This window comes from Nuphar pumila, chromosome 1 (assembly GCF_984573655.1).
Source record: "Nuphar pumila chromosome 1, dmNupPumi1.hap1.1, whole genome shotgun sequence".
Classification (NCBI taxonomy): Eukaryota; Viridiplantae; Streptophyta; class Magnoliopsida; order Nymphaeales; family Nymphaeaceae; genus Nuphar; species Nuphar pumila.
In genome coordinates, this window is record NC_143249.1 from 56,182,695 (window position 1) to 56,207,734 (window position 25,040).

At 38.4% G+C, this 25,040-nt stretch overlaps 1 protein-coding gene across 1 annotated transcript in view; it reads left to right on the forward strand.

The window, feature by feature from the left end:
* Positions 1-25,040, forward strand: part of EMB2729 (Alpha amylase family protein) — a 226,897-nt gene that overhangs the window by 26,235 nt on the left and 175,622 nt on the right. Inside the window, exons 8-10 of the mRNA XM_089998247.1 lie at positions 17,006-17,113; positions 22,970-23,060; positions 23,202-23,303. Of these exons, the coding sequence (XP_089854373.1) occupies positions 17,006-17,113; positions 22,970-23,060; positions 23,202-23,303 (301 nt within the window). The remainder of the gene's footprint in view (positions 1-17,005; positions 17,114-22,969; positions 23,061-23,201; positions 23,304-25,040) is intronic.

Consider the following 25,040-nt stretch of genomic DNA (forward strand, 5'->3'; position numbering starts at 1 on the left):
ATTTTAGGAATATTTTGGGAAATGAGAAGGGTTCTAGTGGTTTCAATGATATGCCTATGCTTTCTTTCGGCCAAACCATTTTGTTGTGGGGTCTTAGGACACAATCTTTGATGGACAATGCCACAATCCTCAAGATATTTCTTAAACTCATTAGAGAGATATTCACCTCCGGAATCAGTCATAAATATCTTTAAATTACTATTAAATTGATTTTTAATCATCATATGATATCTTTTAAAACATGAAAAAACTTCATGCTTATGTTTGAGAAAATGTATCCAACAATATCGTGAGAAATCATATACAAAAATCACATACTAAGCAAAACCACCTTTGGATATGACAGGTGCCGGTCCACAAACATCCGAGTGAATAATTTCAAAAGGTTTAGTACTAAACATAGTTCTTGGTTCAAAAGGTATACTTCTCATTTTTCTAAGAATACAATCATTACAAGATAAAGTATTTTTACAAAGATCTTTAACAAAATGTAGATAGGATAACTTGGTAATGTTGGGATGACCAAGTCTCTTGTGCCAAACATTTATGTCTTTATGTTGGGCCACATTACAAAAGGTGTTTTTAGGAATTTGAAGAAAGTCCATATAGTACAAGTCTCCTTTCCTAGAGCCTTCCCCAATCAATCTCTCGGACCGGTGATCCTGTATTAAACATTTATTAGATGAGAATTGAATGTTACATCCAAGGTCCGTGAGTTGAGAAACGGAAAACAAGTTTAAATTTAATTTTGGTATAAGTCTAATTTTTGGAATAAAGAAGTTTTGGGTTTTAAAATTTCCAATTCCCTTAATTTCTAGAGAAGTACCATCCGCGGTCGAAACAAAAGAATGTGACACATTTTTAGAATACTCGGAAAGAGATGAAATGTTTGGGGTCATATGAAAGGATGCACCCGAATCTAAGAGCCAAGAAGTTTTACCTGAAGGAGAAGAGGTGGATACAGCGGCACCGGAAATAGCTCCCTTTAGAAGAGGTTGAAGAGCCTCCACAATTTGATTGAGAGATAGAGCTTCTTTTGAAGATTCCTCTTTGGATGGTTGAGATGTAGTTGCCATTGCTAGAAGTTTCTTCCATTTTGGGCAAACCGGTTTGATATGACCCGGTTCTTTGCAAAAGTGACACGAGATTTTGCTATAATCTCTTCTTCCTCCTTGATTTTGATTCTTAAAATGAGGAGGTCTATATGTTCTTAAATTGTTACCGGGTCTAGAAACGGCATTAACACCATCACATTCTTCTTGATTTGTGGACATTGCAAGCACACTAGGATTTTGCTTGCTAATGCCCATACGGGTTTCCTCTCCACTTAATTTAGTTAAGACATCTTCAAGAGAAGGAGAGGTAAAAGAGGATAGCAGAGAAGATCTTATTTGCTCAAACTCGGGCCTTAGCCCATTCAAAAAATTGAAGAATCAGTCTTCTTCTAATTGCTTATGACGAAGCTCTATGGCTTCTCCACTCCCTTTGGGTTCAAGCATGGCAAGGTCATCCCAAATTGAAGAGAGTTCCGCAAAATACTGTCTTATAGACATATCACCTTGAACAAGAGTTAACGCTCTCTTTTGAAGATAATACTTATGGGACAAGTCCCTAGAAGTATACATCTTCTCAAGATACTCCCACGCTTGAGAAGCATTTTTAAACTTTATAATGTTGGCATTAATCCTTGTCTCAACGAAAGAGAAAATCCAAGACAAGATCTTAAAATTCTTCATTTCCCATTGCTCATGTTTCCTACTATATTCCTCAAGAGCATTAGTTCTTTCATCTCCCTCAAGGATTTTGATTTCTCCTTCTTTAACCAAAGTAATTTTAGGCTCGGGTTCCGGAATCGAGCCTTGAATGTAACTCCAAAGCCCTTTCCCTTTGATGTGAGCTTCCATATTTCCGGCCCACACATGATAATTTGAGCCATTTAGCTTTAAACCAAGAGAAAAATGGGAGTCTTTCTCACCCATTAGACAGGAAAGAAGAAAGAAAAGAATACGTACCACAATAAGATTTTAAATCTTTCTTGTTGTAGTAATCTTCTAAAATATTGAATGAAGAAGAACCTCCACTCCAATCACCAAAAAGTTGAAGGCACGTTTTTCGAGGCACTTGATATTGAGAAGAATCACACCAATTTCTTTCTCCAAACAACCTTGCTCTGATACCATGTGAAAATCTCTACAAAAAGAGATTGTGTGTAACACCACAATACAAGAAATACAAAGAGTGCACAAAGGCACAAAGGAGAACACTCACAAGTGCACGAAGGCACGGATACACATGCACAACAGCATGAAACAAAATGAACTTCAATTCATAAGTTCCCAAGAGGGGCTTTACAATATTGCATATGCACTCACAAAGAAGAATGTGTTTACAAGGGCCACTAAGGCCTATTTATAATGCAAAAAGAAGCCACAGGTGCAGCTCAATATGACTGTTGGAGTTGCACCCAACGGTCACATTTGTGACTGTTGGGGCAGCTCCAACAGCTATATGGAGCTGTCCCTTTCACAACAGTCAAAAAGAAAAAAAAGTGTAAAAAGCAAAAGTAAATAAAAAAAGAAAAAGTAAAAATGTTAGCTCATTAAGGTGGCTGACACCTATTGAGTAAAAGGACTGAAATACCCCTGATGGGTATTTCAGTTTACTGTTAAAAGAGACATAATACTTTAACAAAAACATGATTTAAAATGAAGTTGTGTCATCACGTCACTGAATCTATCATACTAAGCCTTTGAAGCTTGTTTTAGGCTATACAAGGCCTTATGTAATCGGAGAGTCTCCCCATGTGCTAAAGTCAGGCCAGATGGAGGATCCATGTACACTTTGTCATCTAGATTACCATTTAAAAATGCATTTTTGACGTCCATTTGAAATATAGGCTATTTCCTAATTGATGCTATACCAATGAGAGTTTTAACCGTAGTCATGCGAGCAACTAGGGCAAATGTCTCATCTTAGTCAATCCCATATTCTTGACTATATCCCTCTGCCACTAACCTAGCCTTATATCTTTTTAATGTTCCATCATACTTAGTTTTTACCTTGTAAACCCATCTGCATCCAAAATTTTTTGTTTCTTTAGGTAATGTTTGAATCTTTCAAGTTTGTGCTCTTTCTAATGCGTCTAACTCATCATTCATGGCCTTAACCTATTCATGACGATGCTTAGCCTCGTGATATAATTGAGGTTCAACATACGCGTTAATAACCATTAGGCAAAATCTATACCTTGGTTCAAATGAATCGTATGAAACAAATCTACTAGGGGCTTTTGAAATTCTTATAGATTTTCTAAGGCTAGAAGGGTCTTCTTTTTTGCTTTGAGAGTATCTTTCTAAAACATATGGTGGATGACCTTCGGTACGTCGAGCATAGGTTTGTAAATTATCGTGAGATAGGTCTATATTGTCAAGACTTCTACTCACATTCTCATTTGCCTCGTGTATGACTTGACTTTCATGAATATTTTCACATTTATCGTTGACTAGATAGAAAAGGAACGAATAGTTACAACTCTCTTGGATATTATCCTTAAAAAACCATTTTCATTTTCGAGAAACGTAACATTTCGAGAAACATACAATTTGTTTCTTTCAATGTCATAACATTTATATCCTTTTTTGTTTTCGACATAACCCAAAAACACACAAGGAGTTGCTTTAGGAGAGAGTTTATCATTCTTGTTGGTAAGAACCAGGGTTACCGGAAGCGCCTAGCTAAAAGGGGAAGCACGCTTCGGAAGCGCGAAACGTCGCGCTTCCGAAGCGTGGGGGGAAGCGCGCTTCCCTTTAAGGGGGGATGCGCTTCCCTTTAATGGGAAGCGCGCTTCCCATCACGCTTCCCCCTCGCTTCCCCTGTTTTTTTCATTTTTTTTGTATTTTTTTTAATTTTTAATTTTTTTCATTTTTTACTTTTCCAAGAAATCAAGTTGTCTCCCAGAAACACACAGAATCCTGTGGTAGATTTTCTATCCACTACAAATCCTGCATAGTCAGCATCAGAATAGGCCACTATCTCCAAAGTTCCACATTTCCTGAACAATAACCCCTTTCCAGGAGAAGATTTTGGATATCTGAGAATCATAATAGCTGCATTCCAGTGTACCTCAGTTGGTTTGTCCATAAACTGACTAACTTTGCTTACTGCTAAAGCAATATCCGGCCTGGTCACAGTTACATACAGTAGCTACCCTACTAGGGAGCGATAGCTTTTGCTATCAACTGGTTTTGACCCTTCTTCAAACAACTGAACTTTATGGTCCATGGGAATATTTGCTGGTTTAGCTCCCAACATTCCCGTTTCCTTTAATAAGTCAAGAACATACTTCCGTTGAGACAAAACCATCCCTTCATGGCTCCTGGCAACTTCTATACCCAGAAAATACCTGAGTGAACCAAGGTCTTTTGTAACAAAGTGTTTTGAAGATGAACCTTTGTGGCTTCAATAGCTTTCACATCATCTCCTGTAAGAATGATGTCATCCACATATACCACCATAACAACTATGCCAGAGCTAGTTTTCTTTATAAATAGTGTATGATCTGCTGCTGACCTATTAAAGCCAAAACGTGACATCACTTCAAACAACTTTTGAAACCATACACGAGGACTTTGTTTCAAGTCATAAATCGCCTTTCCCAATCTACACACCTTCTGACACTCCCCCTCAACATCGAATCCTGGAGGTTGTTGCATGTAAATGGTCTCAGATAAATCCCCATATAGAAATGCAATTTTCACATCTAATTGGTACAAGCTCCAACCATGCTGAATAACTACTGAGAGAACAAGACGAATGGTACCCATCCGTGCAACAAGAGAAAAGGTTTCAAAGAAATCAATACCATATGTCTGAGTATACCCTTTTGCTACTAATCTGACCTTGTACCTTTCAATAGAACCATCAGATTTGTACTTTATTGTATATACCTATTTACATCCAACAATATTAGCATCTGCTGGGGAATCAACTAGATCCCATGTATGCTGAGATATTAAAGCATCCATTTCTTCTTGCTTAGCCAGCTTCCAGCGATTATCAAGCTCTGCCTGCTGATAATTCAGAAGAATAGTTTCAACAGATAAGGCTGAAATAAAAGACTTCATCTGATTTCCAATTCTGGCATCAGAGACAAAATGAGATATGGGATATAAGGTACATTGTCGTGTGCCCTTTCGTAGAGCAATAGGCCTGTTATCATCATCATGAAGATCACTATTGTCAGTAGAACTTACCTCAGGGGAAGAAGAAGATGAAGGCACTTGCGGAGGTGGAGCTCTACACACATATACCAATGGAGGATTATGAAATCTGAAAGAGGATGAAGTTTGGTTCGGTAATGAGGGCACGAATTCCAAAGGAAAAGGAGGTATAGGTAATGGACAAGACTCAGCTAGATCAACCTGCAGCGGGGAACCAATACTATAGTAATATGGAGTGGATTCCAAGAAAGATACATCCGCACTGATATACTCTCGGCGAGAAGTAGGATCATAACATCGATATCCCTTTTGATTTTTGGGATAACCTATAAATATGCATTTTGTAGCTTGAGCAACTAATTTATCACGGTCAGGGCCAAGTTTGTATACAAAACAAACACATCCAAATATTTAGGGCGAGAAAGAGAAGAGTGGGGTATTGGGTTTTAGGATATGAAATGGAATTTGATCACCCACAGAAGACGAAGGCATGCGGTTGATCAGATAGCAAGCAGTTGTAATCGCATCACCCCAGTATAACGCAGGAACATTGGATTGAATCATAATGCTCCTGGCAACATCAAGCAGGTGCCGATGTTTTCGCTCAGCCACCCCATTTTGTTGAGATGAATAGGCACAGAAAGTTTGGGGTTGGATGCCATTATCTTGGTAAAATTGTAACAGACCTTTTGATTTAAACTCGAGAGCATTATCAGTGCGAACAATCTCGACAATAGATTCAAACTGAGTTTTTATTTCAAGAATTAAGGATTTGATAATACTTGGAACTTCAGATCGATCCTTTATTAAAAACACCCATGACAATTTAGAAAAATCATCAACAATAACTAGATAGTATCAACACTGAGTCCTAGTAGGAATCTTACTAGGACCCCATACATCTGCATGAAGAAGTTCAAAGACTTTATTACGAGACTGACTCTGACTCGAAGGGAACGAACTTCGATGATGCTTGCCCAGCTGACATGCTTCACACTGAAATGATGTGGTGGAAGGAATCTGAGGAAAGACCGAACGAAGCTTTGACAATGAAGGATGACCAAGACGACGAAGCCACTGAACAAGACTGAATGAATGTTCCACTGCAGCATGAACAGTACCCATTGGATGATGTAGGTAGTAAATTCCATTTTCTTCATCGCCTCCACTAATCTTCTTCCCCGTCAGCAAATCCTGAAAATGACAACCCATCGGATCAAATATTACTCTACAGTTTTGTTCTTTTATAAGGCAACTAACAGAGAGTAAACTTTGAGGAAATTTTGGAGCATGAAGAACATTTTGCAACTGTAATGAGGAGGATATAGAAATATTTCTCTGACCAACAACCGGGGAGGAGCTCCCATCGGCTAATGAGACTCCAAGCTGAGCATTAATATCCTTTAGATCTGAAAAAACAAGTGAATTTCCACAAAAATGTCTGGATTCACCATAGTCAATAATCCACTTACTGTCATTCGGATGAAGATGATTTTCGGTTAAATAGGCAACACCAGCTACATGAGGGGTGGAACTCAAAGGACAAAGAGCTATCAACTCATCATATTCAGCACGACTGAGGGTGATACTACTGTCACTTGCATAGATATTTTCCGTGCCTTTGTTGCCTCGAGAGTAGTAACATTTGCTTTAGGAGCATATACTTTGATGAAGAAGAGGTTGGCCTGCCATGCTTATCCCAACAACGATCTTCTAAATGTCCAGATTTTCTACAAAATGTACATTGAAGCTTTCCTCTATCTCCCATACCTCGTCCACGACCTCGTCCTCTGATGTTCTGAAGATTTCCACGCCCATAACCAGATGAGACAACTAGAGCAGATGATTGAGTCACAGGCTGAGATTGTGGAAGAGAGATCGCAAGTCTACTCAGACGATTATATGCCTCAACAAGAGTAGGTACATTTGAACCAGTCAACATTTGGACTTTTGCAAACAGAGAATTCTGAAGATAAACCTGTAAGAAACCTAGCAACAATAGTTTGTTCTTGATGATCCTTTTGTTTCGAACAACAGAGGGGACTGTGAGCATTAAGTCTTTCAAAGGTAGCTTTGACAGAGGCATAGTATTGGGCCAAGGTTTGATCTCCCTGCTGTAAATTATATATTTCCTGTTCAACTTGCAGGATACGACTCACATTAGTCTCTTGTGAGTACGTATCTCGAAGATTGTCCCACATATGTTTGGCTGTATTATAGTAAATTAAACCATCTGCAATATGGGGTTCGACACTATTCATAATCCATGACATAACTATGTCATTATCTTCATCCCAGGTAACATATTTTCCCACTTTTTCAGTGGGTTCGTCTTCCAACAAGATATGTTTTCTACGATGTCCAGATTCCGACATCATAAATGTTCTGGACCACCTGGCATAGTTAGTTTCATTCAACCTTACAGACGAGCCGTACGAAAATGGATTGGCAAATGCCTTATACTCTCTAATATTTTCCAATTTGGAATCACATTTTGAAGTTTCAGCCATACTTTTGTTTCATCAAAAAAAATTGGACAGACTCCAATCAACACAGGGAAAAGCGTGTGTTACACTCACCAACCGATATGACAATCAGCAGCTGTTCACACAAAAAAAAAACCACGACAGTAAGGAATAGCAGCCCACAACAAGAGTACTTTCCCAGCACAGCAGGGAATCTAGCCTGCAGTTTCCACGACAGTAGTGAACAACAGCCCACAAACATGAAAAGTAGTTTTAAAATTTTTTTTTCAGCCCATCAGTGAATCACGACCAACATAACTCTGCATACGCAGAACCTGTTTTTTTTTTTCAGCACATCAGCGAATATGCAAAACCTGTTTTTTTTTTCCAGCACATCAACGAATCACGACCAACATACCTCTGCATACGCAGACCCTGAATCATAACAAAGGCTGCTCCCACATCAGTTCGACAGTCAGTCATTTTTCAATCACGAGTAACCCCACTACGAGTTTGATTGCTGTTTCTCCCAAAAACCAGGAAGTCACGACATGAAATCACGAAACAGAAAAAAAATCATGGCCCAAACATCAGGGTATCATGGCTGAAATAAAACTCGGCACCAGGGAGTCACGACAAGCCAAACATTCGGCACCAGGGAGTGAAATAAGATTCAGCAACAGAGAATCACAGCAAGAACTCACAGCAAGAAAAAAAACTCGGCAACAGGGAGTCACGACAAAGCATAAGAAAAAACCTCGACAACAGGGAGTCACAACAGAGTAAAAAAAACACCGAGGAGCTACCACACCAACAACAAGCATCCATGACCAACGACACGTCTAGATCTGTCATCAGATCTTACAAAAAAAAATAATCGCTGACCAGATTGGAAAAATATTTTCGTTGGATCGTAGTTTGCTCACGATCGATCACGCTCCCACGATCGACTGTGCTTTGATCACAATCGATCACACTCCAACGATCGACTGTGCTCTGATACCATGTGGAGAGATGCACCGAACCCTAGGTAGAGAGAGAGATGAGAGGGAGAGAGAGGGAGAGAGAGAGAGACGGCTGCACATGAAGAGAAAACTCGTTAACTTGTTATTAGAGCCTCTCTCTATGTTAAATAGAGAGAGGCTTAAAAGAATAATTACAACTAAGCCCATTATGAAAACAAAATTTCAAAAAGCATCTAATATAAAAAGACTTCACTTAAAACCACCTATTCTCAACAGTTTCAATAATGTGTCTATGCTTTCTTTCGGCAAGACCACTCTGTTGAGGGGTCTACATGTTTTTTGATGTATAATCTCATTTAAGTCAAGATAATTTTCAAATTCTTTTGACATAAATTCTCCTTCGGAATCAGTTCTAAAGATTTGAATATTGGTTTTAAATTGATTTTGTATATGACTATAAATTTTTTTAAAACAATCAAATACTTTCGATTTGTGTTTTAAAAAGAATATCCAAGAGTGTCTACTATAATCGTCCACAAATACATCATGAGAAACACCTTCTTTGGATACGACCGATGATTCAAGATTGTCCATAACATAGAGGTCTCTGTAAGATTTTGATATATGTGGGCTGTAACAAAAGAGAGAGATAGAGAGGGAAATAGGAAAACCTGAGAGAGAGGAAGAGAGGAGAGATAAAGTGGGGCGCAGAATACTTCTCCCCCTTTGTATCATTCTATTTATACTCAAAATGTACATTTTACAAAATACATAATAAAAAAGAATGTAATTACAAGTATGCCACCGCCTAGAGGCGCGTGCCTTAGGCGGTGTTATGGATTGGATCAAGATCTGATCCAATCGTGCCTTAGGCGGTGTTATGGATTGGATCAAGATCTGATCCAATCCAAATGTGTCTTCTTAACAGCCCCCCTCAAGTTGGGCATGGGGATGAATCATGCACAACTTGTTCTTCAAAGTCCAGAAGTGCTCGCCTGTAAGTCCTTTAGTAAACAAGTCCGCCACCTGTTGTGATGTAGGAATATATGTTGGAGAAATGACCCCGTCTTCAACCTTTTGATGAATGAAATGTTGATCAATCTCTATGTGCTTGGTACGACTGTGAGAGATGGGATTGAAAGCCATTTTAATAGCACTCTGATTATCACAAAGGAAGGAGGAGCTGGCAATGGGAAGTAAGAGTTCTCCAAGGAGGTGTCGTAACCATGCAACTTCAGCAGTGCCGGCAGCCATGGCTCTATATTCTGCTTCTGTGCTTGACTTGCAAATGGCCCGTTGTCTTTTGCTACTCCAACAGACGAGATTGGAGTCAAGAAAAACACAATAGCCCGAAACAGACCGTCTCTCATCTGGATCACCCCCCCAGTCAGCATCAGTATAGGTATAAAGATGATGTCCATCCAAGACATTTGAGGACCTTGTGTAAACGAGACCATCTCCAATAGTAGCTTTGAGATAGCGTAAAATCCGCTTAACTGCTTCCATATGCTCTTCTGTGGGAGCATGCATGAATTGAGAGACCTGGTTCACTGCATATACTATGTCAGGACGGGTAAAAGTGAGGTATTGCAACATGCCAACAATACTTCGATAAAACCGAGGATTAGGATATGCATCACTTCCATCAAGAGCACACAACTTGGAGTTAAGAACACTGGGAGTATTTATGGGTTTGCACTGCGACATCCCTGCCTTGTTTAATATGTCAAGAGCATACTTATGTTGAGTGAGAGTCATCTCATTATCCTTTCTATCAAGTTCAACCCCCAAGAAGTATCGTAGCTCGCCAAGATCTTTCATTTTAAAAGCCTCTTGTAGGACCTCTTTAACATGAGCGATATGAGAGGAAGAGTTTCCCGTGAGTACTATATCATCCACATATATGAGAAGCCAAGTTACAGTTTCACCTGACCGATATAAGAATAAAGAATGATCAAGAGCGCTTCGAGTGAAACCAGCCTGCTGAATATGGAGAGAGAACCTGTCAAACCATGATCTAGATGCTTGTTTGAGCCCATATAATGACTTCTGTAGTTTGCAAACCCATTGAGTAGGATCACTTGATGCATACCCTGGAGGTTGCTCCATATATACTTCTTCTTTCAAATAGCCATGAAGAAATGCATTCTTCACATCCAACTGATATAAAGGCCATCCATGTGACACTGCCAGTGAAAGAATAACTCGTATTGTCCCCATCTTGACAACTGGACTGAAAGTTTCATCATAATCCTCACCATACTGTTGAGTGAATCCTCTGGCAACAAGAAGGGCTTTGTATCGATCAACACTGCCATCGGGTTTATATTTAATCTTATAAACCCATTTTGAACTCACTACATTTTTCCCGTCTGGTCGAGGAACAAGAGCCCAAGTTTGACATTCATGCAAGGCAGACATCTCCTCATTCATGGCATCAATCCAACGTCTATCTTGAGAGGCTTGATCATAACTCTTGGGCTCCTCATTTTTGTTCACCTCTGTCATAAAGATCTGAAAATCTAAAGAAAAATTGTCATAGCTGACCCACCTGTCAATTGGATGTCTCACCCGTTCTGATCTGCGTGGAAGAACATCGGTTGTGTCTGAAGCACGGATAGAGGGAAGCCTTCTACTATAAGTCATCCCTGAAAAATAACCAGATGGTCGAGGATCACATGTGGATGGTTCTAAATCAACTTGGGATGAGGCAATGGAAGTGTCATGACATATTGGAGCCGAAGATTGATGTGGATCACCCTGTGGAGATAAGATTTCAGCACTAAGCCATGGATCATAAGACTGAGGATCAGCATTGGATTCCACAAGTGTGTCTGTCGAGTCCTTGAATCTGAGTTCATCAAAAACAACATGACGGGAAATGTGTACACGCCCAGTTTTGGGATTGTAACATCTATACCCTTTATAACTGTCAGAATAACCAATAAATCTGCACATAATAGCCCGATCCTGAAATTTGTTTCGTAAAGAGACATCAACATGAACATAACAAATACACCCAAAAACCCGCAACACATTGTAATCAGGGTGTTCATGATGTAAAAGGAAATATGGAGAGTTTCCTTCAAGTAATGACAATGGCAAACGATTGATGATATATACGGCAGTATGGAAAGCTTCAGTCCAAAGAGTCATGGGGATGCCAGTATTATGTAACATGCTTAATGCAGATTCAACTATATGTCTGTGTTTTCTCTCTGCTATGCCATTTTGTTGAGGTGTATGTGGACAGGAAATCTGTCTAGTGATCCCATGATTTAGTAAGTACTCAGTAAATTCTTTTGAGATAAATTCTCCCCCACCATCACATTGGAAATGCACAATATTAGAGGAGTATTTGTTGCGGACTAAGGCATGAAATTGAGTAAACAAGTGAAACACTTCGGATTTATGCTTCATAAAATAAATCCAAGTGTATCGAGAGTAAGAATCAATGAAAACAACATAATATTTGCTCCCAGAAGAAGAAGAAAGAGGAGCTGGTCCCCAAACATCAGAATATATTGTCTCAAATAATTTGGAAGCTCGTTTATTTATCAACTGAAAAGGCAAGGCATGGCTCTTACAAATATGACAATTAGAGCACATGTCTGACTCATTGGCAGGACTCAGACTGGACTTGGGGATGAACCCATTCTTAACAAGATCACGAATAAAAGAATGACTGCAATGACCTAAACGGCCATGCCAAATGAATGACCTATCATACTCTGTTAAAGCAACAGGATGAGGACTAGGAGAAGACGGAACAAAGACACTTGACGCAGACATTGTTGGAGCTTCCTCAAGAACGTACATGTTGCCCTTGCGAACACCCTCAGCGAATGTCTTCTTGGTTCGAGCATCCTTGACATAAACAGAAGATAGAGTAAATTCAACAGAGGAATTAGAATCATCAATAAGCTTAGAGACAGAAATAATATTTTTCTTGATATTTGGAACAACTAGAACATTTTTCAAGGGTAAAGAACAGTGAGACAAAGACACTTGTGCATTTCCAATGTGGGATATCTTATGATGGGATCCATCTCCTGTAACAACTGAGCCTTGAGCTAAATAAGGGAGAGCACTAGAAAGTTTACCTGCATTATCAGTCACATGAGTTGCTGCACCAGAGTCCACATACCAAGTTCCTTCCTCATTCTGTTTAAAATTGATCTTGGACATAGCAGTCATAAGAATTTGTTGCACATCTGGAGGAATATGGTTGCCTGGCACATGTGAACTCGTCTGCGTGTTATCGCGTCGAACCCCTTTGCCTTTGTTCTGCGGATTGTGCCAACACTCAGACTTTACGTGTCCCTTTTTGTTACAATAAAAACAAGTAGGGATCCTCCGTGGGATATTGCCCTGTGTGGTAGCCTGAGGAGTAGGAAGGATTCCTCTTCCCGTCCCTGGTTGCACATGGAACCCTCTAGTACGATTCCCTGGATGAGAATAAGTGTTTGTAACAAGAACATTGTGTTGACCATGAGGCAATAAGTCCTGACGTTGCAATCGGCTGGCTTCATGTTGAAGCAGTTTTGCCTTGAGATCTTCAAATGAGGGAAGGGAAGGCAACACCTCTAAAGCAGTACAGAAGACATCGAAATCAGGTCCCAACCCACTTAGGACTTGTTGAACTTTGTCTTTATCGTTAATAGGGTGTCCCACAATGGCCAGTTGATCGCTAATATTCTTCAGTTCAGTCATAAACTCCAAAACTGATCTAGTACCACGCTTGCAATCTTGAAATTGCCTCTTAAGTTGAAGAAATCGGGCTTCAGAAATTTGGGAATATGTTGTGGCTAAGGCCTGCCACAACTCCATTGCAGTGAGATCATCATCAATCCCTGCGAGCACTTCATCTGAAAGGGTTGATGTAATATAAGCAACAAGAGCTTGATCATGTGCCGTCCATGTATCATAATCCGGATTAGGCTCAGTTAATGTGCTTTCAACTTCCCCGGCAGCATTCTTCACATCAGTCACATTGAACTCAGGTGGTGCAGGAAGAGAGCCATCAATGTGGCCATAAAGCCGATGACTCTTGATAAAGGGGATGATTTGACGTTTCCACGTCAAATAATTGGTTTGATTGAGTTTTTGAGAGATAAGTTGAGAAAGAAAGCTGGAAGAGAGGGCAGCCATAGAGGGATTTAAGGTAGAATTAGACGAATTTGGGATTTAGGGCAAGATTAGGGCAAAATTTGAGAAAATTAGGGGCGGATTGAAAATTAGGGCAGAAATTAGGGCACAGTAGAGACAAAAACAGATGGTGTTTTCGGAGTAAAAGGAGATCTTCACGGTAAGAAAGAAGAGAAATAGGGTTATTTGAGAGAAAGAGGGATTCACGGCAAGAAGGAGAGAGGAACTTACGATCAAGAGAGAGATCCCGCACGATATGTCTTCAGCCCGAACCTGGCTCTGATACCATGTAAGATTTTGATATATGTGGGCTGTAACAAAAGAGAGAGATAGAGAGGGAAATAGGAAAACCTGAGAGAGAGGAAGAGAGGAGAGATAAAGTGGGGCGCAGAATACTTCTCCCCCTTTGTATCATTCTATTTATACTCAAAATGTACATTTTACAAAATACATAATAAAAAAGAATGTAATTACAAGTATGCCACCGCCTAGAGGCGCGTGCCTTAGGCGGTGTTATGGATTGGATCAAGATCTGATCCAATCGTGCCTTAGGCGGTGTTATGGATTGGATCAAGATCTGATCCAATCCAAATGTGTCTTCTTAACAGTCTCCTCTTCTATGGCCTTGCCCAATCGGCTTCTCAGACTGAAAATCTTGTATTAGACAATCATTAGATGAGAAAACTATTTTGCAACCATACTCCGCAATTTGAGAAACGGATAAGAGGTTTAAGTTCAATTTCGGTACTACTCTAATATTTGGTATGTGAAAGATAGGTGTTTTTTTGATCAATACCAAAACTTTTGATTTTCAAAGATGTGCTATCGACAGTAGAAACACAAGAATCATTTGAGTTAAACTTGCATTCAGTCAATATGGACTCATTAAGGGTCATATGAAATGAAGCATCGGAGTCTAGGATCCAAGAGGTCTTACCATGGTTGTCACTTGTCGATATGGCCGCTCCCGAATAAGGAGATTGAGATTTAAGCATAGGTTGTAACACCTCCATTAATTGAGCTAAGGAGAACGAACCGATGCATTTGGACTCGTCAACTTCACTCTTTTCAACCGAAGCCACTCTTTTGTCTTCTTTATAATCTTCCTTCTTTCTTTTGGAACAAAAAGGTTTGATATGTCCCGGTTCATAGCAATGATAACAAATAAATTTTCCACCTTTTTTTCTGAATCATGATCACCCCTCTTTTCATAGTTGTTGGGGTTTCTACCATTATCATTTCTTACAAAATGAGATGGTTTATAACTCTTTGTATGATTTTCGGGCTTTGACATAGCAAACACAAATTCTTCATCCTTAGAAGTGGACGGTCTTTTCAATCTATTTTCTTCTATAGTAATGCTTCAAGTGTCTCAACTATGGAAGAAACCCCTCCTCTACGAAGAAGAGCGGATTTAGTTCATTTAAATTCGGGCCTAAGCCCATTTATGAATTGATAAAAATGCTCCACTTTGGTTTGATTTTCGCGGAGCTTAACATCTTGTGGGTAATGCCACTTTGGCTCAAGAAGAGCCAATTCATCCTAAAGGAGAGAGAGTGCATTGTAGTACTCTCTTATGTTCATGTCCCTCTGAGTCATTGTACTCACTTTATTTTGGACATTACAAATATGTGCAATATCCTTAAGACTATACATTTTTTAAAGGTATTTTCATGCATCACTAGCGAAGTCAAACTTTGCCAAACTAGAACATTTGTCAATGCCCACACTATTGATGAACCATTCAATAATTTTGGAATGACCCATCCTTCATTCCTTCCATCTTTTCTTATATTCGGAAATGACTTTAGTCATTTCCTCTCCTTGAAGTGCAACTTCTTTTTCATTCTCCAATTTTGTAAGGATAAGTTTAGGCTCCTTTTCGGTGCCGTCAACCAACCCCCAAAGCCCTTTTTTCCATATTTTATGTTTTACTATGGATGTCCACATCACATAGTTGGTGTCATTTAGGCGTACGAGAACAGAGACTATCACTTCCCTCTCATTCTCCATTTGCAACAAGAGAAAGCGAAATAAAAGAAAAGGATGAAGAGAGAAAGAGAGAAAAAGAATGCAATACAAGACTTTTTGAAGATGGTCCGCTTCCCGATGCAACAATCAGAATTTTGATGTATTTTGCCAAGTCCACGATCCTTCTCTTGATCACGATCTTTCTTCTAACAAACGCCTTTTAAAACACCAAAGCTCTGATACCATGTAATGAAGCGGATAACATCCAATATACATGCAAGAACACACTTTCAATCAAGTAGAATACTCATGAAAATGGTCTAAAGAATTGTTATTGCATATATTTACTCATGAAAATGAGTTGAGAAACTACAAGGCCTTCAAGGCCTATTTATAATACAAAGCCACATGGGGAGCAGCCCAAAGTAGCTCTTGGGCTGCTCCCAACGGTCATAAATATGACTGTTGAGATCAGCTCCAACAGCTACTTTGGAGCTGCTCCCAATACTTCAAAAATTGAAAAAGTAAAAAGTAAAAAAACAGAAAAAGTAAAAAACAGAAAAAAGAAAAATAGATTGTCAGCCCCTAATGGGCTGACGCCTATTACAGTGAAAATACCGAAATACCCTTGATGGGTATTTCGGTTTACAGTTAATGACATACATATATGTATATATATATATCTTAACACTTGGTTCATATTGCAGAAACAATTGGTACATAATCAAAACCATAAGACATCTCACCCTTTGTTCCATACAAAGATGTCTCCTTTGCTGAGGTATTTTTTATGCATCCTGCTGTGTCTTTTGTATGCTTTTCCAAGTTGTATTCTCCAACAGTGATCTTGTGAGTTACTGTACAAGTGTTATATGGCACTAATGAAGAAGTTGGTTATGTTCCATCATGCTCGTCTAACTGGCAGCTTCCTAAGCCTGTGACCTTGGAAGCATCATCCCGCTGATCTCTCACAATGGATGACATTCCACACACAACAGTGCTGTCTTATGTAAAGGTTATTTAGATGTTTATGATCTTCCGATGCCTCTGTTTAGCATGTAATAGTTTCTCAACCCTAGGGTAAAACCTACTGTTTACACATCAATAACTTGGTGTGTTCCAGAAATTTCTTCTGTTTTTCATGAAATATTTTATGTTTACTGAATATTTTTCAATTTTCTGTAATGCTCTCATTTTTCTCTCCTAAGTGGACCGTTTATCTTTTTCTGATTTGCAGGGCTCGGGCTGCTAGTTTTTCTAGATATTGTCCATTCATATGCAGCAGCTGATGAGATGGTTGGATTATCTCTATATGACGGATCAAATGACTGCTATTTTCATACCGGTAAGCTAGATAATGGTTGTTTACTGAAATAATTCTCATAACATAGTGATATGTGACATAAGAGGAGCATGCTGGAAGCTATATCAAACAAACACTTCACTTAGCATTCATATCTCAATTTTAAATTAGAGTTTGAAGGAAAAGTAAACCCGGTGGTTGATCCATGTAAACCTTGCTGAAGCAATCACAATCAGAAAGGTGATTTTGGCATCTGTATAGTACTGCAGCCATCCTTGTGTTAGAAAGTATGCAAAAATGAATTACAAGAATGCATAATGCATTCTTAAGGTCCAACATTGAACAAATACAACCCCACAATGAGGAATAACAAAATGGTCCACTAAGGGATACCACAATAAGCCTACAAAGAGGCATAAGTTACATATGCATTATTGAATGAGGGCCTAAAAGGCCATAAAATACATGAGGCATAACCCCTCTATTTATACACAAAGGAGTGAGAGAGAGAGGACCTTGGGAGGCCCAAAAGGAACTCGTTGGGCCCCCAGCGGTCACATTTGTGATCGTTGGGGGTCCAACGACTCCTTTGGTTGCCCCCAATGCAACGCATTAAATGCATTTGTTATAAAAATAGAAAAATGAATAATAAAAATAAAATAAAAATAAAAAATAAAATACTATAAAAAGACAAAAATGCCCTTAATGGGCAGAATTACAAAAATACCGTTTATCGGGTATGATATATATATATATATATATATATATATGATTACATATATTTTAACACCCCCCCTCAAACTTTACGTGGGGATAACGAAAAGTTTGAAGATACAAAAGGAGGGTTCCAAGTCTTAAAAAATTCTTCAATGGAAGTCATCTTTATAGTGCATGAAAGAACTTTGCAAAGTTCAACCTTTAACTGTCTTCAATGATCATCCCCAAGCTCCATCCACGATGTATCATAGATACTCCTTTCCTCTCATCTTAGCGATCTTTGTATCTTAATCAAATGAAAGATATCAAATAAGAATAGACTATAACATTGATTAAGAAGAATATATAATTTCATAAAAAACAACAATTCATAAGATATTTCATGTATTTCAATTGAGTATTATGCAAAAACGATTTAAACTTAAATACTCTATTGATAGAACACAATATGTTCTTGAAGAAGGATATGTGCACAAGGGCTACACTAAGTAGAGAACACTAATAAATGTGAAAATGTCTTCAAAGACGTGCACTACAAGTTCCAACACCCCAAAGGAAAACGTGTACAAAGACACATCAAGAATACTTGAATAAAAGTACACAAAAGTACATGTGAAAATCTCTATAAAAAGAGATTTTGTGTAATACCACAATACAAGAAAAACAAAGAGTGCACAAAGGCACAAAGGCACAAAGGAGAACACTCACAAGCGCACAAAGGCACAGATACATATGCACAAAAGCATGAAAAATATGAACTTCAATATATGAGATCCCAAGAGGGGCTTTACAAAAGCACATAAATCAACACTAAGGGGACTTTTTATCAATAAAAGATGAGTTAATGATTCTTCTCATATCTTTAGAGAGAAGAAATTCTATGCCAAACAAATGTCATATGAGAATTTACAAGAACAAGATTACATTAAAATAATCCACCCAAGAGTCAAGAATAAATGTTATTTGAGTAGAGAGCCTTACACATTTAGGGAAATCTCACTCAAATGTTTGCAAGTATAAAAACTCATTAGGTGGCCGAAAAACTATAAGTACTTAATATATAGGTTAAATTGATTTCCAAATATGCATATCAATGATATGATTCACTTGTATCTCTTAAAAACAAAATATGAATGAAATTTTACAAATTTCAACAATAGTTCATCAAGCAACTACCTCATTAGTCCTCCAAAAACCCATAAATCAAGTATATAAGCAACTAGAACAAGAACATAAACATAATGCCATTAAAGGCCAAAGACACACATAAAGGTGTGTAAAAATACCTCTTGTCCACATGTAATAATACTTGAAATGAGTGTATCAACGACAAGAACAAGAGAATACACACCAGCATGGACTAAAAGCATCTCTTGTCTACGTAAAGAGACACTCAAAATCAAGTATGTTCAGCTACTAGAACAAGAGTACCAAGCCAACCATGAGCTAAAATACACACGAAGGTGTGACAATAGATCTATTGTCTACATAAAATGACACTTGAAATGAGTGAAAGAAGCCAACCATGAACACACATCTCAACGACTAGAATAAGGACACAAATGCCAACATGGACTAAAATCACACACAATGGTGTGAATCAACGTGCCTTGTCTACATATAATGACACTCAAGACAAGTGTGTTCAACTACTAGACCAAGAGAACAAAGCCAACAAAGGACTACCAACACACAAATGTGTAATAAAAAATCTTGTCTACATATGATGACACTTAGATAAGAGGTATAAAAGGAGAAAACTTTTGAGGCAAGAAAGCTTGTAATGAAAATATAATTAAAGAACATCAATTTCTCAATATACCTTAAAACACTAAGGTTTCAAACTTTAGACATCCATCACAAGTATACATAATTAAAGGCATCTATAAAAACAACGACCACAAACAAATGAGTGACACACTTATAATTAGAGATCACATAACAAGTCATTTTAGATTCAAACTACAAGTTGACAACCTAAAATGATATAACATGAGGTACCCATAACTCACCTCAACAAACATCTCTAATATAACAATAACAAGGCAAAAAATGATTGATGCATCATATAACAACTTGTGATGGATAAATATAAATGTCATAAAAAGGCAATGAACACATAAGGAAATCATTTTCCAAATAGGTGATTTTACAAAGAGGGCCGATTTGAAAAAAATCAAATCAAAGGTCCAATATAATCAATCACAACAATATTCCTTATAACAACAATTTTGTATAAACACGAATTATGCTTAATCATGATCAATTCTTCAAAAGAAGTCATTTATACAAAAAAGGCTTATCATGTAACAAACAATCATGAAATATTAAGCGACATCATGTGTAAGAACCGATTTGGAATAATCAAAGAGTCACAACAAGCCTTAACTATGATAGATATAAAGTGCAATTATATGCACGCCAAATGATAATAGATGCACTTTTATGCAATACAAGATGTCGAATGACAATAATCTTGAATCAACAAATAACAAATTTAGGCCAATATAGGCATTCATAAAGATGGTAAGATTATGAAGTTTGAAAATCTTATGAAATCCACTATTGTAACTTAAAAATGATGCTCACAACCAATCTCAAAAGATCCACAAAGGTTTACAAATATTAATGAATCTTTGAAGGATATTATGCAAGAGAAAGATACTCACAAACAATCTTCTTCACAAAAACCATGAAATCTTCACAAAAGAGTATATACTCACAAGAAGATTATAAGGACCGAAGGGCTCCTTAAAGAGAGCTCAAACACAAAAACATACAAAATTCCCAAAGGAAGGCGAAAACTTCATTAAAGTAGGAGAAATCCCAACAAAGAAGAATAATAGATTTATTAAAAAACCTTATAACAAAATAAGATTGTACTATGGCATAAATCTATAAAATCAAACATTTATTGAAGAGGAAAAATTCAAAACTCATAAGTTTATCAAAAACATATGACTTAATAGGTTATTACCAACTCTTAATGCAATAAGTACGCAACAAACATTAATGAAGACCATAAATTTTACAATGAGACAAACTCTTTAAATCAAATTGAAGAATCTTTAAGAGTATAAAGATGCAAAGAAAATCACCATTTTCCATAAGACCATTTTAAAACTTAATTCAACCGATATTATAAAAAGCCTTTTTAATCAAATATTGCTCATATGAAAAGGACACATTAGGTAAGTGAATCAAAACTTAATAAGGATTTTTCATATATGTCAAGCATTTTTCCAAAACACACACAATATTATAAGAAGTCATATATTAGACCTTTTAGTGGATAAACACATACCTTCAATGCGAAACAACAAATATGATGAGAGAGTAGAAGAGTATGTGATCAAAGTATATATCTCACAAACATTTTAATCTTAACATAACTTTTTTTAAAGACTTACCATTCATATAAAAGGTATTCTTACAAAGTTAGGTATAAAATATAAATTCAAAGCTCCAATGGTCATAAATTTTTACCGACCCATTAAAGCAAGTTTTAAGCAATCATACATCTATTTTTTCGAAAAACAAGTTCACCGGTTTTGATAAATTATCATTTAAAAATTTCAAAGAAAAACATATGAAAAAGTATGTATACGAAAAAGATTCCATGGAGTATCAAGTAACTCAAATTCTTATAAAAAGACATAATGACAAAGAGAACACATGAAAAACATATCAAATTCTTCATACGACACTTAAAGAAATAGAATGCATACCGAATAACTTTAAGAAAGAAAAGAGAGAGAAATGAATACTTCACCATTTTTCTTTTAAAATTTCTTGAATAGCACGCTTCACGATGCACCAAAGAACAACTCGATCCCAACCGAGCTCTGATACCATGTTAGAAAGTATGCTAAAATGAATTACATGAATGCATAATGCATTCATAAGGTCCAACATTGGACAAAAACAACCCCACAATGGGGAATAACAAAATGGTCCACTAAGGGACACCACAATAAGCCTACGAAGAGGCATAAGTTACATATGCTTTATTGAATGAGGGCCTAAAAGGCCATAAAATACATGAGGCATAACCCCTCTATTTATACACAAAGGAGTGAGAGAGAGAGTGAGAGAGAGAGGACCTTGGGAGGCCCAAAAGGAACTCGTTGGGCCCCCAACGACTCCTTTGGTTGGCCCCCTCAATGCAATGCATTAAATACATTTTACATTTAATAAAAAAAGAAAAATGAATAAATAAGAAAATAAAAATAAAAAATAAAATACTGTAAAAAGACTAAAATCCCCTAATGGACAGAATTACAAAAATACCCTTTACCGGGTATGATGATGATGATATATATATATATATATATATATATTTTAACACCTTGAATAGTTGCAACACCAATAAGTACATGACACTGGTCGTGAAAGCTATGGGTGTAAATATCTTCATAATCTATTCCGTACTATTGAGAGTACCGTTTTCTATAACCCTAGCCTTACACCTTTTCAACATGCTAAAGAGTCTTGACTTTGTAAAAACCATCTGGAATTCACAGTTTTGTTCCCAGGAGGAAGGCCGATCACATCCCATGTGATTTTGGGAGTGCAAACTCAATAACACATTTCTTGTTGCTGTTCTAATTTATCTATCGCCTATTTACATGATAGTGCAAAAATAACAAGTTATGGCTAAAAAGAACATGTTAATGGGAAGGAAAAGGCTTACAAGGAACAAATTTGTTGGAATCAATGGTTGAATTAGTGTCATGCAATTGAAGAGCTAGGTTCATTTACTAGTCTCAAAAGCAGTGGGTTCAGCTGGAATATGATTGGCTGAAATGCTAATATTACTACGAGTCCGAAGCAATAGGTTTATAGGGAATGTGGTTATCTGTAGATTGTTCCATATCTCTGGCAAAAGCAGGTTCAGTAAAAAGTTGCTTTAGTATGTCCCATGCATCCTTTTCAAGACCTGCATGTTTCAACCTCAGAACAGCCTTGATTGATGCTGCCATTTCTCCTGCTATGGCTAATACTGCCATTATTACTTCTTGTGGTAGCTGTAATATCGTAGCATTTTAGCACTTTCTAGAATTTTTAGCATGTTACCCTTTTTAACTGTCTCTTAGCTGCTATATGTACATCTCTGTATGTCCTTTTATTCTGGTTTGTAACGTGAAGATGCTTCTCCTGACAAAAGTTCTCTTGTTGTAGGTAAGCGAGGAGTGCACAAGTACTGGGGAACAAGAATGTTCAAGTATGGTGATCTTGATGTACTGCATTTCCTTCTTTCTAATTTGAGATGGTAAGCTCTTTGAAATGTACTTGGCACACTGGCTATCTTTCCTGTGATTAATCATGGACGATGAAAACCTGTAATTTCAAGGTTATACTATTGCATGCCTTCTTATTCATCAGGGACTTACAGATTAAGCTTTTGGCTTAGGTGGGTTGAGGAATATCAAGTTGATGGCTTCCAGTTTCACTCTCTATCATCCATGATGTATACTCACAATGGTTTTGCTTCTTTCACTGGCGATATAGAAGAGTTTGTATCCAATTACTTGATGCTCAATGCATCTCAATCTTTTGTGTGTTATCTACATTAATGTCTAATTTTTACTGGATTACTGCTTCACATAACATAGCTTTTATAGTGATTTTTGAAATAATTTTTTGTGTGTATCCCTTCCATTCATATCTGTTCAGCCTTTCCTTGATGACCAACTATGTCACATAGGTGCGGATGCAGCGATTCGGCACTTTAAAAAAACTTGGGTGCGGGGGTTCGGGGAGGGTATATATATATATAATTTTGAACAGTTCTAAGTTAACCCTACGTGTATGTGTGTGCATTTATGTATTTATATACATAATATTGATATAACTGGACTTGGTTAGGGTTAACCGAATCTACTTTTGGACAAAAATGGACCTCAGTGTGGTTGACTTCACCTGACACAAAGGAAGCCATATCCAAGTGTTGCACCCACATGGGTGCGATGCCCTGTTAGACGAGTCCGTGTGACATAGATGACCAACTTTGCAGGTTCTATTTTATCATTACTTTTTTTACAAGGGCTAGGTCTTACCCTACCATAGAGTTCGAGCTAGGATGATACCCAACTTAGGGCCTGTTTGATAATTTAAGGGTTTTTCCCCTACCTCCTGTGGTCCTCTGGTAGGGGGCTCTGCCCCCTACCCCCATCCTGTGTTCAGCAGGGGGCTTCGCCCCTTGCCTTGTGTTTCTCGGTAGGGGGCGAGGTCCCCCTACCTTTGTTTTGCTTTTCGGCAGGGGGCTTCGCCCCCTGCTTTCTTTTGTTGCTTGGAAGGGGGCGAGGCCCCCCTACTTTTGTGTTTCTCGGTAGGGGGTGGAACCCCCTTGCTCTCTTATTCCTTCTCGGCAGGGGGTTCTGTCCCATTGCCTCCTGTGCTTTGCCGGCAGGGGGCGAGGCCCCCCTGCCTCCTTTGGTTTCCCAGCAGGGGGCGAAGCCCCCCTGCTTTCCTGTTTGCGGGCAGGGGGCAAGGCCCCTGCACCTCGTTTGTTCTTTGGCAGGGGGCTTTGCCCCCCTGCCTTGTTCTGGCTGCTGAGCCCCTGCCTGTCTCCAACCCAGCAGGGGGATGCGCCCCTGTCTCGTGTTCTGACAGGGGGTGTTCCCCCCTGCCTTGTTGCGACAGGTGTGGCGGGGAGCCTTTGCTGCCTCCCCTGCCTTTCTTTGTGCTGACAAACAGGGAGCTCCTGCTCCCTTTATCTGCTGTTGTTGCCAAGCAGAGCTGAGGCCCCTGCCTCTGACACCCTTGTCTGCAGGATGCAGGGTTCCTGCCTCTGCCTCCTGCAGGCAGGAGGCATTGCCTCCTCTGTTGCTTCTCTACAGGGAGCTGAGCTCCCTGCCTACTCTCGTGTTTGGGGTCCTGTACCACTGCAAGTCTTACCAGACCCGCTTTTCGTTTATATTATGACATATACTAATGCTTTTAGCATCGCAGGTTGAACGGTGGATCCAGTTCACCTTCGTGGCTCGAGATTGCGCTTACCTACGCCGCTGGCGTACGAGGACCCACAACCCCTTAAGGTAGGGGATTCTTGCGTGAAAGGACAATGAATGGATAAATGATAAAATAAGGAAAGATAACTAAAAGATGATGATATATGTATACGTATAATATATATACGTATGTCTTTACCTTCAAGGACGCAGTTTCACGATCCTTGTCCTGTTTACTTTTCTTGCACTTTTCTTTCTGTTGCCGCCGCGCTATATGTGCCTAGGCTTTTTAATTCTTG